The 13845-nt window shown below is 42.2% G+C and overlaps 2 protein-coding genes across 3 annotated transcripts; one reads left to right on the forward strand and one right to left on the reverse strand.

Moving 5' to 3' along the window:
* Positions 1 to 1273: 1273 nt before the first annotated feature.
* LOC119136739 (growth arrest and DNA damage-inducible protein GADD45 alpha-like) lies at positions 1274 to 4212 on the reverse strand. The gene is made up of 4 exons (XM_037275444.1): positions 4012 to 4212; positions 3521 to 3622; positions 3157 to 3382; positions 1274 to 2084 (listed from the first exon to the last, which is right to left on the reverse strand). The coding sequence occupies exons 1-4, from the start codon at positions 4059 to 4061 to the stop codon at positions 1971 to 1973; spliced, it is 492 nt and encodes a 163-aa protein (XP_037131339.1). The 5' UTR covers positions 4062 to 4212; the 3' UTR covers positions 1274 to 1970.
* A 3917-nt stretch (positions 4213 to 8129) lies between these two features.
* LOC119136700 (sodium- and chloride-dependent GABA transporter 2-like) lies at positions 8130 to 12661 on the forward strand. 2 transcript variants are annotated; one of them, XM_037275372.1, is made up of 15 exons: positions 8130 to 8282; positions 9122 to 9317; positions 9383 to 9517; positions 9590 to 9730; positions 9851 to 9932; positions 10006 to 10138; positions 10222 to 10356; positions 10669 to 10772; positions 10848 to 10972; positions 11097 to 11209; positions 11349 to 11486; positions 11601 to 11703; positions 11784 to 11884; positions 12184 to 12354; positions 12447 to 12661. In XM_037275372.1, the coding sequence occupies exons 2-15, from the start codon at positions 9134 to 9136 to the stop codon at positions 12528 to 12530; spliced, it is 1749 nt and encodes a 582-aa protein (XP_037131267.1). In that variant the 5' UTR covers positions 8130 to 8282; positions 9122 to 9133; the 3' UTR covers positions 12531 to 12661. The 2 variants fall into 2 exon arrangements, with proteins under 2 accessions (XP_037131267.1, XP_037131268.1); XM_037275373.1 differs by having other exon boundaries at positions 8179 to 8282; positions 9119 to 9317.
* Positions 12662 to 13845: the final 1184 nt, after the last annotated feature.

A 13845-nucleotide genomic window follows, 5' to 3' on the forward strand; every position in this document is an offset into this window, starting at 1 on the left:
CTGCTCAGGAGAATATTATGTGGCAGAAATGACAAGTCCACATTGACAATAAATAAAATGGAAGGAGTGTGCACTGCAGAGTTAGAGGTTAAATGTTAACTGGGGACACCTCCCAGACTCGAGTCTTCAACTCACCTTCATCATTAGTCACCATCTGTCATTTTACTTATGGGTGGATTCATCATTATTATTACTTTATTTGTTGACAGAATAATGACAACTGCCTGCACTTCCATTTTTTTATGTTGCTTGTTCTCATTGGTAAAATGGAGCCAATCCCAGCTGACTGAGTGATTATTTTGTATAACGGAGGGGATGTTTTGCAACTTTTCCAATGTCACGTGACACCCCAGGCCACATTGCGCAAGTGCAAGACGACGTAGGTTCTCGTGACGGTGACTCAGCATTTTGTCTGGGGGAATGCCCGCCTTACTTCATTCAGTTTAATGACGTCACTTGCTTGTGGCGCAGCTGGAAAAGCACCAAAGGAGAGCGGGGTCAAGGGCGAGAGTTGTTTGGAACCTCACCTTGCTCTTTACACAACTCCACCAAAGGTTACCTCTGGGTACTGTCGTTAGGTGTTGTCCTTCATGACTTGAACCAGGAAGAGTATTGATCCATTGTCGGATCAAACAGTTGATGTGGTTAATTTTAGGTGTAACCTTGACATTTCTTGTGAGTAGTAAAATAAACAATTGAACTGATTCTTTAAAGTCAAGTCAAAAATTGAAATTGTAATATGTTCAACGTGGCACTACTAGTCATGATATTCTGTTTAATGTTGCATTTGTGGAATATGAATTACAAAATTCATCTGTTTGTATCCATGTCCAGGGGGTGGCCATTTTACCTTGTTCTGCCACTTGTTGAAAATGACATCACAGTGCCTGAGGAAACAGTATTGCAAACTACTGCAAAGTCATAGGCGTTATCAAGATCCCTGACCGGATTTATGTTGGATCATGTGCAAACGTCAACGTAGCACGTGCTTCTGTGAAGAAGTCAGTTGGCAAGAATGCAAAGCAAACGCTGGAGAGAATTGTCAAAAGAGGGGGAGAGGGCTTGGATGAATGAGCACGCTGGTGCTGAGCCACGCAGAAGCCGAGCAGAGCGGAGCGCCGAGGATTATTGTGCTCTTTAGCTCAGAGATGGCTGCGAGGCAACACAGGCCAACGTGACCCCCGTGATCCGCACGTGACTCTCCCTTTACAACTTCGCGCTAAAGGTCACAGCGCTCATTTTCTGCAAATGAACGGAGAAAGACAGTTGTGGCTCAGAACAAATATCTTTTTTATTGACATCAGAACACGTGTCCAGTCAGATTCTGCAAAAGTAAAAAAACAACAACATAAATATACTTAAATATATTGGAAAATAACTTAAAATTGTAACACGACAATTGTACTTAGCATAGGAATTATTAAATACACACTTCACTGGATGTCTAATAATAGCCCTTCCCTTTTTAAATTACAACAACATCAATATTAACAGTTGAATGAAATATGAAATCAAATAGTAAAAGGTCCAGTGCTTTAAGTGCTTTGTTTGAACAGAGATGCCCAGGCCTCGGCTCAGAGTTCCGGCCGACTCTCCGCCTTTCCTGAAACGTGTCACACAGGCCGTGAAGCAACAGCGATGGCAGCATATGATGTAATCCTCCTGCCTGCGCCACGTCCGGCTTTGACGCCAACAAAAGCAACCCGGCCGGCTTCATTTTCGTCATCCGTGACGACATAAGGGCCGCTTGCCACGACGGACAGACACAACTCCAAAACAAGTGGAAATTCCCGTCCCACTTCTTCTTTTTTTTTTTAAATTCATCCCAACTACGCAACAGGGTCTGTTTTTTTTTTTGGGGGGGGGGGGTTGTTTTGTTATCCAACCCGAACGCTGCTTCGGAACTTGATCTGCAGCTGGTAAAACATCCACTGCGGTGCAGATTTAGAATGTGTTTTCTTCTTTTGTTTTCATCGCTCGGGCAGGTTGATGATGGGCACCCACTGGTCCATGCAGCGACTCTCCCTGCAGAAGAGGTTCACTTTGCTCAAGGCCGGGTCCTTCCACAAGGAAGACTCGGGGCTCTGGAAAAGAAAGGAGAAGTTGAGTCACCTAAACACCGGACAAGTGGCCTCTGTGAGTGTGCGTGCGCGCATGAGGTATTCCCTTCTACCGACATTCCTCGCAAGTCACAGGCGGGAGGAGTCATGTGTATGTTTACCGAAATGCACACGGGACTTAGTTTCAGTCACGTGAAGCAGCCTTCATGTATGCACATAGTCAAAGGTTTGCATGAGAAACTCTTATACTACCATGCATATTTATACTGCAGAGGTGGTAAATGTACTCACACTCTGTACTTAAGTAAATGTACAAATTGTCCCACTCACATTTTTTTGCACCCAATTATAAGTCCAGTAGCTTGACTTTCTAATTTGGAACCCATTGCACACAAAATAATGCTTTGTTTTCTTAACGTACAAAGCATTCTTACTGAGATGAAAAAAAGATAACTGGACGTGATGTCAACATTTTTTCTTATAGCTTTGTTAATGTGACATCCATAAAAATCCAAAACGAGCTAATGACAACAAAAAAGCATCTTACCGGTAACATAGGAGCACAAAAGCTCATTTTGAACCTATTGTCACAATGCAAATACAAAATCAGCAAATTAAAATTTCAACCACGGATCACTTTACCTCTCCTGATGTACTTTTATGGAGATGTTCAAAAAAGGGGCAAGCCTTATTTTGACAAAGTACGGAGGTTTCCGTTCAAACTAACAATTTGGCCTTGAAGAGGCTCCACAACCTTTTTTCTGCAACTGAATGGAATATTAGCAAACGACTATTTATGAATCCTAGGAGCATGATACAATTGGTGTTTGGGGCGTGCCTCGGTTTCCACACCAACACTCATGCTGGGAGCTGTCCTATCTTGTCTACGTGCATGAACCGATGAAGCCGACACTAATGTCGTGTGAAACCAGTTGCCATCGATTTGATGCCCTGATATGACCTGAATGAAAGGAAGCGACCAGACCGCCGACGTTGGCTTAGAGAAGTAGGGCGTCATTGTAGGAATTCACACCCGTGTCAGAGAAAAAAAAAACTTCGATGCAATGAGAGCATACCACGGAGTGAGTGTACTTACAGTGACAAGCACGCAGTGCAGGTCCATGGGCTCGCCCCCGCTCTGCTTCCCTCCTCCTCCCGCCGCCAGAATTTGAGCCAGGCGCCGGGTGTTGTTCACTCTCAGGATGTTGATGTCATTCTCGCAGCAGAAAGCCTGGATGAGGGTGAAGTGGATCTGCAGGGCCACGTCTTTCACATCTTCGTCATCAGCCGCCAAGATGCACAAGACCACATTGTCGGGGTCCCTGAGGAAGAAAAGATGACAATGGATCATTGTTTATGAAAAAAGGTCCTGTGCATACAACAGTGTGATGAAGAAAAAATAAAGCCGGTATGCATGGAACTATGAATTGTGTAATAGGAGTTTATAAAGGCGTACTTACACATTGAGGGACTTTGCTGCCTCGTAGACGCCCACAGTTATGCAGCCCTGTGGTAAGGCTCTGGTCAGGACCTCTTCTAACGCTTTCGCCACCGAATCCATTCTGCAACGCCGTTCCAAAAAAAAGTTGCCACATTAACAAAAACGCACATGAAAGTTGCACCTTTCGGCCGATGTTAAGCGGACTCTTTTAAAAATCATATTTGCGTGTCTTTGAACGTCTTTTTGCCAACGATGGCAAACGCAAGAGGTAGATGTTAGCACTTTTTGAACGTGGACATGCACAGTGCGCTTGCCTCACTTTCAAGCCGTTTGCAGCGTCGTTTGAGGTAATAAAGTACACCGGGTCTTTCAGAACACTTTGATTTTTTCCCCCTCTCTGCTTAATTTACATATTCGTATTATATACGCACGCGCCGGCCTGCAACGATCCATGCACGCGCCACAGCAAAGAAAAAAAATAACAAGGAAAAGAGTGTTGCAGCTCCATACCTTTCTTGAGAGTTATCTCCAGTTATTTCCTCAAATGTCATGTTGTACATAAAATCCCAAATCCAATTTAAAGCGAACTTCTGGTTGCTTCTCTTCTTTTCTAAACATGCGCGTATCGATTGCTCTTTGCTTCTACTGCAAGTGAGGTGTTTAATCTAGCAGCTTCACATAAGAGCGTCCCAGGACAATGGTGGTCATGGAGGATATTTGCATAGCTAGTCATGATTGGCCCTATGCTAATTTGTCAGACGGCGCTCCAGTGAGATTGCACGGAAGGCGGTCCGCTCTCCAGCTGGACTTTCTGGTGGTGCAACTGCAGGCATCGAGATTCTCACAACGAGGTGTCCATTGTACAGTATACTCCCTATGTTTGGCACCATCTATAGGCCGCTGGGGGAACAGCAGGCGTTCACCAAAGAGTCAATTTGACATTCTAAACGGCCTCATTTTACCCCCAAAAGTTGCCATTTTTCATTGAACTTGATCGCCACTCTACATTAGATCTCTTGCATATTATTCAGGCTCCCACACGTGTTTCTTTCCATCTTTAAGAAATTAACTACAAGCAGAGAATGTGTGAGCTTGCTGACAGAGAGAGCATTTTTGGCTAATATTAGGATTTAATGACCAGATCATGGATCTTTACCTAGCAACAGCATGTCTCACAGTTGTGAGGTTCAGGGTTTGAATGTGTGTTCCAGCCTCCCTGTGAAACATTCGCATGTTTCAATGTTTAACATGTACTTGTGTTTCCCCCCCACAGTCCATAAACATGCATGTTGGGTTCAAGGAAAACTTAAAAATGTTCTTAGATGTGAATGTGAGTGTAACAGTTGTGTGTTCATACTGTACATGCCCTATAACGGCCAGTCCAGGTTGTGCGATTCTTGATTCTTGTTGAAGCCTTAAAACCTCCAGCTTTGGACCTTCAAAAATTCACCATCTAATCTGAAAAAGAAAGAGAAGGAGGGAAAATACATACAATAAAAGTTATTTTTATATTTTCCAGTTATGACTAGCATTTTTGTTCGTCTATTCACAACGTACGTTATTTAACTTAAGACAGTGAAAGTATTTTTGGCACATGTGCAGAACAAAAGAAAGTAATCTTGTCAAAATAAACCCTAACGTATTCACGACTTGTATGGCGAATCTTGCTTTTACCCCCTTTTTTCCCTTTTTTTCGACCCTTCTTCCTAAACAATACGCAATACTTTCCCCAGACGTTACAACATCCACGCATACAAGGTTACGTATCAATTAAAAAAAAACAATTTTACTCTCTTACTTGAGTTAAACACACCGAGGGAAATGAGTTGGTGATGCAAAGCCTTGGATGCTGCTACCGCGGTGGGACGTTATCAAATCTGAGGGGATACTCCAACTTTCAGCCAGTAGCAACGGCATAGCAACGGGACGCGTGTCGAGGAAAAGAAGCTATCTGATTGGTCAGCCCTGGTCGTCATGCACTCCACCGGAAGCGCGCACATACTCAAAAAGAGTGCCGCGAGAATGAAACGCACGTGACCCAACGTCCTTTGATCTTTCATCTTTAGCATTTAGCAACCAAGCATCGTCAGTTTGTTGCTTTTAAAAAACAGAAATGTAACTTGGCGCAGTGATGACAAAATCATTGCTGTTTACAAAAAATACTTGCAGGCCTGTCAGCTATTGCCTACTACTTGGCACTGCCAGCTCAAAACTTATAGATTTCTAAAATGACATCATAAATGACACATTGTTATATGCTGATTACCTCATGGATTCATATTGTACTTTTGTAGATTTTCAAGATTCAAGAATTTTTATTCGCCATGTTTGAGCGTGCCAAACAAGGAATTTGACTTTGGTACATCACAGCCTCTGTTCAACATTTAGGTGACTAACAACACTCAGGATATGTGCGAAAATTGACAAATATTCTCAAACATCCCCTGATCTTAAACTCCCAGGAGGGCAAGGAAAAACTCAAAACTCCAACTAGTGGAAATGAGAAACCTTGAGAAGAGACCACAGATGGGAGGATCCCTCTTCTAGGATAACCAGGCTGCAATGGATGCAGAGTGGACACATAGTCCACATAATACAGACAATTCAAAAAAGGCGTGGAGAGCAGGATGTTATTGCACAGCAATGACTCTGAGACTCTAAGAGTGGTGTGAGTTCATCAGAGCGACAGCCTGGGGGAAGAAGCTGTCTCTGTGTCTGCTGGTTTTGGCGTACAGAGCTCTATAACGCCGTCCGGCGGGGAGTAGTTCGAACAGACTGCAACCTGGGTGAGAAGGGTCTGTAGAGATGTGACTTGCACGTTCCCTGGTCCTGGACAGGTACAAGTCCTGGATAGATGGGAGGTTGATTCCAATTATCTTTTCTGCAGTCCTGATTGTCCGTAGCAGTCTGTGCTTGTCTTGTTTGGAGGCCAATCCAAACCAGACAGTGATGGAGGTGCAGAGGATAGACTGGATGATGGCAGTATAGAAGGTCTTCAGCAGCTCCCGCGGCAGGTTGAACTTCCTGAGCTGTCTCAGAAAGTACAGCCTCTGCTGGGCCTTCTTCCGGACAGAGTCTATGTGGCTGGTCCATTTCAGGTCTCGAGAGATTGTGGTTCCCAGGAACTTGAAGGTGTCTGTTGAGAGAATAGTATTACTGCGGATAGTGAGGGGTGAAAGTGGTGAAGGGTCTCGCCTGAAGTCCACTATCATCTCCACGGTCTTGAGCGGGTTCAGCTCCAGGTGGTTTTGGCTGCACCAGTGGATCAGCCGCTCCACCTCCTATCTGTACGCAGTCTCGTCACCGTCCTGGATCAGTCCGATGAGAGTGGTGTCGTCTGCATACTTCAGGAGCTTCACAGGAGAATCACCTGAAGAGCAATCGTTAGTGTAGAGAGAGAAGAGCAGTGGGGAGACGACGCACCCCTAAGGGGCGCCAGTATTGGTGGTCCGGATGTCGGATGTGATGGTCCCCAGCCTCACACGCTGTCTCCTGTTGGTCAGGAAGCTGGTGATCCACTGACAGGTGGAGGCAGGCACCGCGAGCTGGATGAGCTTCTGTTGGAGGATGTCAGGAGCGATGGTGTTGAACGCCGAGCTGGAGTCCACAAACAGGATCCTGGCGTACGTTCCTGGGGTGTCCAGGTGGTGCAGGATGTAGTGCAGTCCCATGTTGACCGCATCGTTTATGATGGTATCACTTCTGAAAGTTTCCTGAGTGACTAACCCACCATGGAAGCTATGGGATAATTTGCAGCCCTCTTGTGGTGCAAAAAAAGTCACTTTTGCAAAGTGAAAGCGTGTACAATGTTAGACTAACGAGAACTCCCATATTGATTTCATTTTTTTAGTGTACTACGCTTCAGCAATTTTCGACCGAATTTTTTCCCTCGTTCAATGGAAATTTTAAAGATTAAAGACAATGTACAGTACCTCCGTGTAATACAACCAAGGCAGTGACTCTTCTGTTTACCACTAGAGGGCGCAAATGTACCAGGCACACTAAATCACGGTGCTCAATAAATTTATACAAAACCCAACAAATTGCACACAGAGTATAAAATATAGTTGAGCAAAACGTTTTGACAAGAGAAAACTACACGAATTATAATTTAACTATATCACGTGCTAATTGCAACTTGACACCATTCCCAGTATTCCAGTCAAATGTCGAAATATGTAGTGAATTCACTGGTGAAACAATAACCAAGGCTATTGCTCAAGATGTACCGCAAAGCTTACCTGAAGAGGCAAACAAATGAACAAGTGTTCATTTCTGTCTGCACAGAGACGTTTATGGAAATAGCTAATTCATTGATGCAAAGGTTTTGTCCCAACTGGGGGATTGTGGCAAATATTCATGTTGAAGAATTTTATTGAACTACAGAGTAACATGAGATCAATTCATTCATTCATTCATTCATTCATTCATTCATTCATTCATTCATTCATTCATTCATTCATTCATTCAATTATTCATTCGTTCATTCGTTCATGCATTCATTTATTCATTAATTCATTCGTTTATTCATTTGTTTATTTATTTATTTATTTCACAGAGTGAAGTATTTTGGTGTCTCAAACTACGCTTTACGGGCATGACTGAAAATGGGAGGGAACAAAGAAGAAAGGTGGACAGGAACAGAGGTCATATCACTCTTTTCCTATTGGTCCAATTTATCTTGAGGGCGTCACGTCAAAGCATCACTGACACTTAAAATCTGCAACAAGACTACAACGTCCTCAGAAAGAACAACTGGATCCAAGCAAACACAGCTCAAGGTACATTTAAATATTAGTCATAATTGATGCAGATGTCACATGATTATGGCCAATTACATCATTGCATGTGTGATGTTGGATTCTACTGATAAATTGTATCTGATCATTTCTGCTTGAATTGATTCTCTTCCATTAAATATTGTTCAAAACTTACGCTAACTGCTGCAATAAATTGTCATGATTGATTTTAACAGTTTTTGCAGTGTTTTTTATTAGGTATGTAACTTTAAACCTAGTGTCATGTAGCATCATGGATATAATTACTCTAGGAAAACAACTAAAAAAAAAAAAACACTTTACTTTGGCACTGTAAAGCATACAGTCAATGAATATGCCATCCAGTTAAAATGGTTACTGAGGAGTTAATAATGAATATCTTGCACTCATAAACAGACACAGACAGATGGCATGAAGCTCACGGAGAGAATCTGGAAATTGGTGAAGCGCTATAAAATGACTGTGATGAGGCATCTGTGTAGGTCGTGAAGAAACTAATGTGAACTTTTGTACAGTTTGGCCACTTTGACTTTGTCGTGCCTTGGAATTGTTACTAATGTTTTTTTCAAGCCACTAGACATATCCATGTTGAGCGTACTCCTCCTAAGTTATAGAGCCCAATGGCAAGTTTGAAGGACCTTTGGAACAGACTGCAGATATGGTGAACGGAATGAAAAATGAGAAATGTGCATGACATATACGACCCTCCAGAAGGTCACTGTTGCATGATTAGATGGTCCAAGGAGCTCGTAACATATTGACAGTGAAGCTTTCCAGTGGAATGCCTAATGTGTTGGTTGTGCATATGGTCTACGACATGTTATTTACATTCTCAAGAGCAGGTCAAAGTCCAAATGGAGCCAACAAATAGTCCAGAAATAAATCCACTGAGAAGTGATCACGATCTAAATGATCCTCTGCTGATCAAGAGAGGCCAGTGGGCCAACAAGAGAGAGTTTATTCTAGCAGTGGTTGGAGAAATCATCGGTCTGGGGAACGTGTGGCGATTTCCATATCTCTGCTTCAAAAATGGAGGCGGTAAGAGGACACACAACACACCTGTTTTTTGTAATAAGTCTTGTCAGCCAGTTGTCTCCTCTCAGGTGTCTTCTTGGTGCCATACTTGGTGTTCCTGGTGACCCTCGGAATACCAATCTTCTTCATAGAGGTGTCTTTGGGACAGTTAACGGGTCAAGGCGGAATCACATGTTGGAGGAAGATTTGTCCTTTACTTGAAGGTACATACATTCAATACAGAAGCAGATGAAGGAGATTTCAGTTTGATATTCGGATTGCTAAACTGTTTGTAGGTATTGGCTATGGTAGTCTAATGGTCATGCTGTTAACGGTAATGTATTACATCATCATCCTGGCATGGGGTTTCCTCTACTTTTTTTCCTCCTTCAACTCGGAACTCCCCTGGGCTAGCTGCAACAATAGCTGGAACACAGGTACAATATATTTACAAGTAGGGAATATGCATGTGAAATAAACAAAAATACAAAACACACTTTAACACTGTAAAAGACAAATTCTACAAAAAAGGCTCATATCAAAAATTTCTTTTTCAGGGCACTGTGTTGATTATCGTAACGCTCATTCAAAAACCAACATCTCTGCAAATGCAACTTCTTCTGTTGAAGAATTCTGGCAGTATGTATTCTATACTCAGTCAAGCTGGCTCATGACTTCCAGACTCAGAGACAAATAAAATGTTTTGATGTAGGAGGAGGGTCCTGAATTTATCTGGAGGGATTGAGGAAATGGGAAGTATTCGCTGGGACCTGGCTGGATGTCTTGTGCTCAGTTGGATTCTGTGTTACTTCTGTGTCTGGAAAGGTGTTAAGTCTTCAGGAAAGGTGATCTGCTAAACAATAATGACACACTCAAAAGCTAGCACGCGAGAAAAAGTCCAACTTGTGCTGATGTGATCTCCTTACAGGTCGTCTACTTCACGGCCACATTTCCCTATGTGATGATGATTGCTTTGCTGGTCCGTGGTCTGACCTTGCCTGGGGCCATGGATGGAATTCGATTTTATGTCTCTCCCGATCCCGCACGTCTGTCTGAGCCGCAAGTGAGGCAAACATCTTTTCGACTATATATTTTTTCCCAAACTGCATAAATAGTTTTAATAGAGAAGTTCCTCAGCTTCACTTTAACTCATTCACTGCCAACCCAGTTCATATCTTTGACGTCTATAACCGTCAATGGCACATTCATATTTTCATGTTGGAAATACAGTCACTCTATTTTCAGTTTGTGTCGTAAAAATATGGTACATATGGATCGCAGAGCAACTTGCAATTTAATTGAGTTACTTTTAGAATCAAGTCATTAGTAAAGTTATTTATTCATGGTAACCATGGCAACATTGTATAAAACACAGGTATGGATGGATGCAGCGAGCCAGATATTATTCTCCTACGCTGTCTGCGTAGGTTGTTTGCCATCTTTGGGAAGTTATAACAAATACAATAACAACTGTTACAAGTAAGAAACACTGATACTCACAACACCTCCTCATTTCGCTCTTCCATGTTACACGTGTGACTTTCTTTATTCCAGAGACACGTTTGCACTGTGCCTCCTGAACAGTGCAACCAGCCTTGTCGCTGGCTTTGCAATATTCTCTGTGCTTGGCTTCATGTCATACGAGCTGGGGATTGACATCTCGGAAGTAGCTGAATCAGGTACGACCATTCAGGACACCCCGAGACGAGTCTACGTCACTGCACACAAAATCATGCTTTCCGATCGTTGCCTGTACAAAATTATCTCAATTATCTATTGACCTCGGCTACGGGTCGCTTGCAGGTCCGGGCTTGGCATTCATTGCTTACCCTCGGGCAGTAGCCATGATGCCTTTACCACAACTCTGGGCTGCCTTCTTCTTCATCATGATTATCTTTCTGGGACTGGACAGTCAGGTGAAACTATTAATATTATTTTACATTTTAACTTACCATATGGCACATTAGTCAAGATATCCATCCATAGGCATGGATTCAAAACAATGACTGCTATTTCACAACAACAATAATAATATTAAATGTATTCCCTCCACAGTTTGTGTATCTTGAAGGATTGGTCACATCTATATCAGATTTGTACCCATCCATGTTTTTCACTGGACACCGACGTAAAATACTGCTGCTGGTAGTTTGTGGTATTTCCTTATGTGTTGGCCTCTGTATGGTCACTGAGGTGAGTTTGTTCAAATATTTCCAGCTCTTTTTGATGTTTTCTATTCATTGGGACATGGACAAGGTACATTTTTAATGCTCCAGATTTTCTGATGTTTATTTATATGGCTTGCAGGGAGGGCTGTATATTTTTCAGCTTTTTGACTATTATGCCTGCAGTGGCATCCCGCTGTTCACCTTTGCCCTTTTGGAATCACTTTGCATAGGATGGATATATGGTGAGCTTTGAAGACACACACAATAAAGTCAAAATATGTCATCTATAACATAATCTGATAATCTTATATCCGTCTTCAAGGTGCTGATAATTATTACGATAGAATCCAGGATATGATTGGCTATCGACCTTCCCTTTATATGAAATACTCTTGGAAGTATGTTACGCCTTTTTTGTCTACTGTAAGTAAACCTCATTTTTCAGTCCACTGATCCTCCAATGACAATTCCAGGAATGCTTGTAATATTTTAACCCTACTAAATAAGGCAAAATATGCGTACAGCAGATGGAACAGCACAATGTCCATCGAATTGATGCAGAAAAAAAGTGCAAAGTTTAATGTCTTTAAAAATAATGTCATTACTGTAAGTTACAAGCATGTTCACGGAACAAATTACATTATTACCTCTCTCTTGTAAGTGTTATTACATATTGTAGCGAAATTGTTAACTACATTTTCCTCTTCATCTTACCTTCATAGGGTGTCTTACTTTTCTTCCTTGTCCAATTCACTCCTCTGAAGTACAATAACGACTACCAATACCCCTGGTGGGGACACGCTCTGGGACTATTACTTGCATTCTCTTCAGTTATAATGGTTCCTCTGTGGATTCTCTACAGTGTGGCGAAAACGCCAGGATCAATCACTCAGGTGTCATACACATCACAGGATTCATGTTTGTTTTACTTCCATTTTTTTGGACTAGTGGGAATAATGGCACCTCTCTCCCTTTTACTTTACAGAGAATAATAGTGTTGACAACACCAACAGACAAGTCACTCCGTGTGTCAGTGGAGTCTAAAAAGTTTAGCTTTGTCAAGTCTTGAAAAGAAGTAAAAACCAGCTGGACAACACAAAGACACATGTAACATAGAGAATGATTATTTACTGTATTGTAAGGTGCCGTAGGATTTTATTTAATACAACTAGACAATAGAAATAAATTCATTTCCTCATTCATATTATCCATATATTTATTCTTGTACGGTACAGATAATGGATGGATGGATGGATTATTTACCGAAATAGTATTAGATATTGTACGGTAGTAACACTTTAGCAATTCCCCATTCTGGCCGCCAGAGAGCGCTAGACTCCTGTGGTTTTGCGATAGCGTGTGTGTGAGTTTGTTTGTGTCATAAGATGCGTCCCGTACAAAATTTAAAAAGTTAACCAATAGCTGAAAAAGTGAAGTAGGCATGTTGAAGTCTGTGGAGTCACGCGTGTTTTAGATGTTTCCCTCCTCCAAGTTCTGAAGAAGTTGAAGTTAAAGAGGGAAACTATCTTGTGTACAGAGAAATATTTATTTTTCTTATTTTGTCAAGTTATAAAATAGGTATTGTAAAGAATTGTACTCAGTACTCTACAGTGAGAGTACAATTTTGCCACCTCTGAATGAAGGTTTGACTAAAAATGAAACTTAAGGTAAAGAAAGAGGAGGTAAGGAACACATATTAAGTCTCCAAATCATAGTAGTATTGCCAAACAATACATGATTTGAAAAATAGCATAGAGTGTGCGAGATGAGGTCCTTAAGAAAACACCGACAGCCATGATGAAGTAGGAAAGAAGACAAAAGCTACTCCTGTCTCGTCACAGTAAAGCTCATCTGTTTGAAGAGGAGAAACGGGAGCTGGAGATCAAATTTGTGTTGTGGGGTAGTGATGAATGGTGCGACAGCAGAAAAAAGGGCTCAGGATGATGTTTCTCTTTAATAGCCTGATTGCTCAATTAATTCTGCCCGCTCGCCGCTTGGACCCTTTTAATGTAGAAGTGGCTCCATTTGCTGGCAGATTAGCAAAGACACCGGCTGACAGTTTGCACTGCTCAAGGTATTTGGGAGGTCTAATTCATTCATAATGCCACAATGTGCCCCATCTATCATCTCAGCTTTTTCATCCGATAACTTGCCGCTTGCTCCCTCTTCTCATTCCAGCCTGCTGGCTCCTTTGGGGCAGGTGGAGGGAGGTGTGTGTGTGTGTGCGTGTGTGGAGGGGGGGGTCAAACGAAACTCTTGCTTTATGTGTGTGCATTTGTATCCACGCGCATGCATACATGCGAGTGAGTAATGCATGCGAGAAGATAGGAAGTGCGTGTTTGCAAGGTTGTGAGGTCATCAGCGTCTCTTCCACTGATGAATTA

This window comes from Syngnathus acus, chromosome 17, assembly GCF_901709675.1.
Source record: "Syngnathus acus chromosome 17, fSynAcu1.2, whole genome shotgun sequence".
In the NCBI taxonomy this organism is placed as follows: domain Eukaryota; kingdom Metazoa; phylum Chordata; class Actinopteri; order Syngnathiformes; family Syngnathidae; genus Syngnathus; species Syngnathus acus.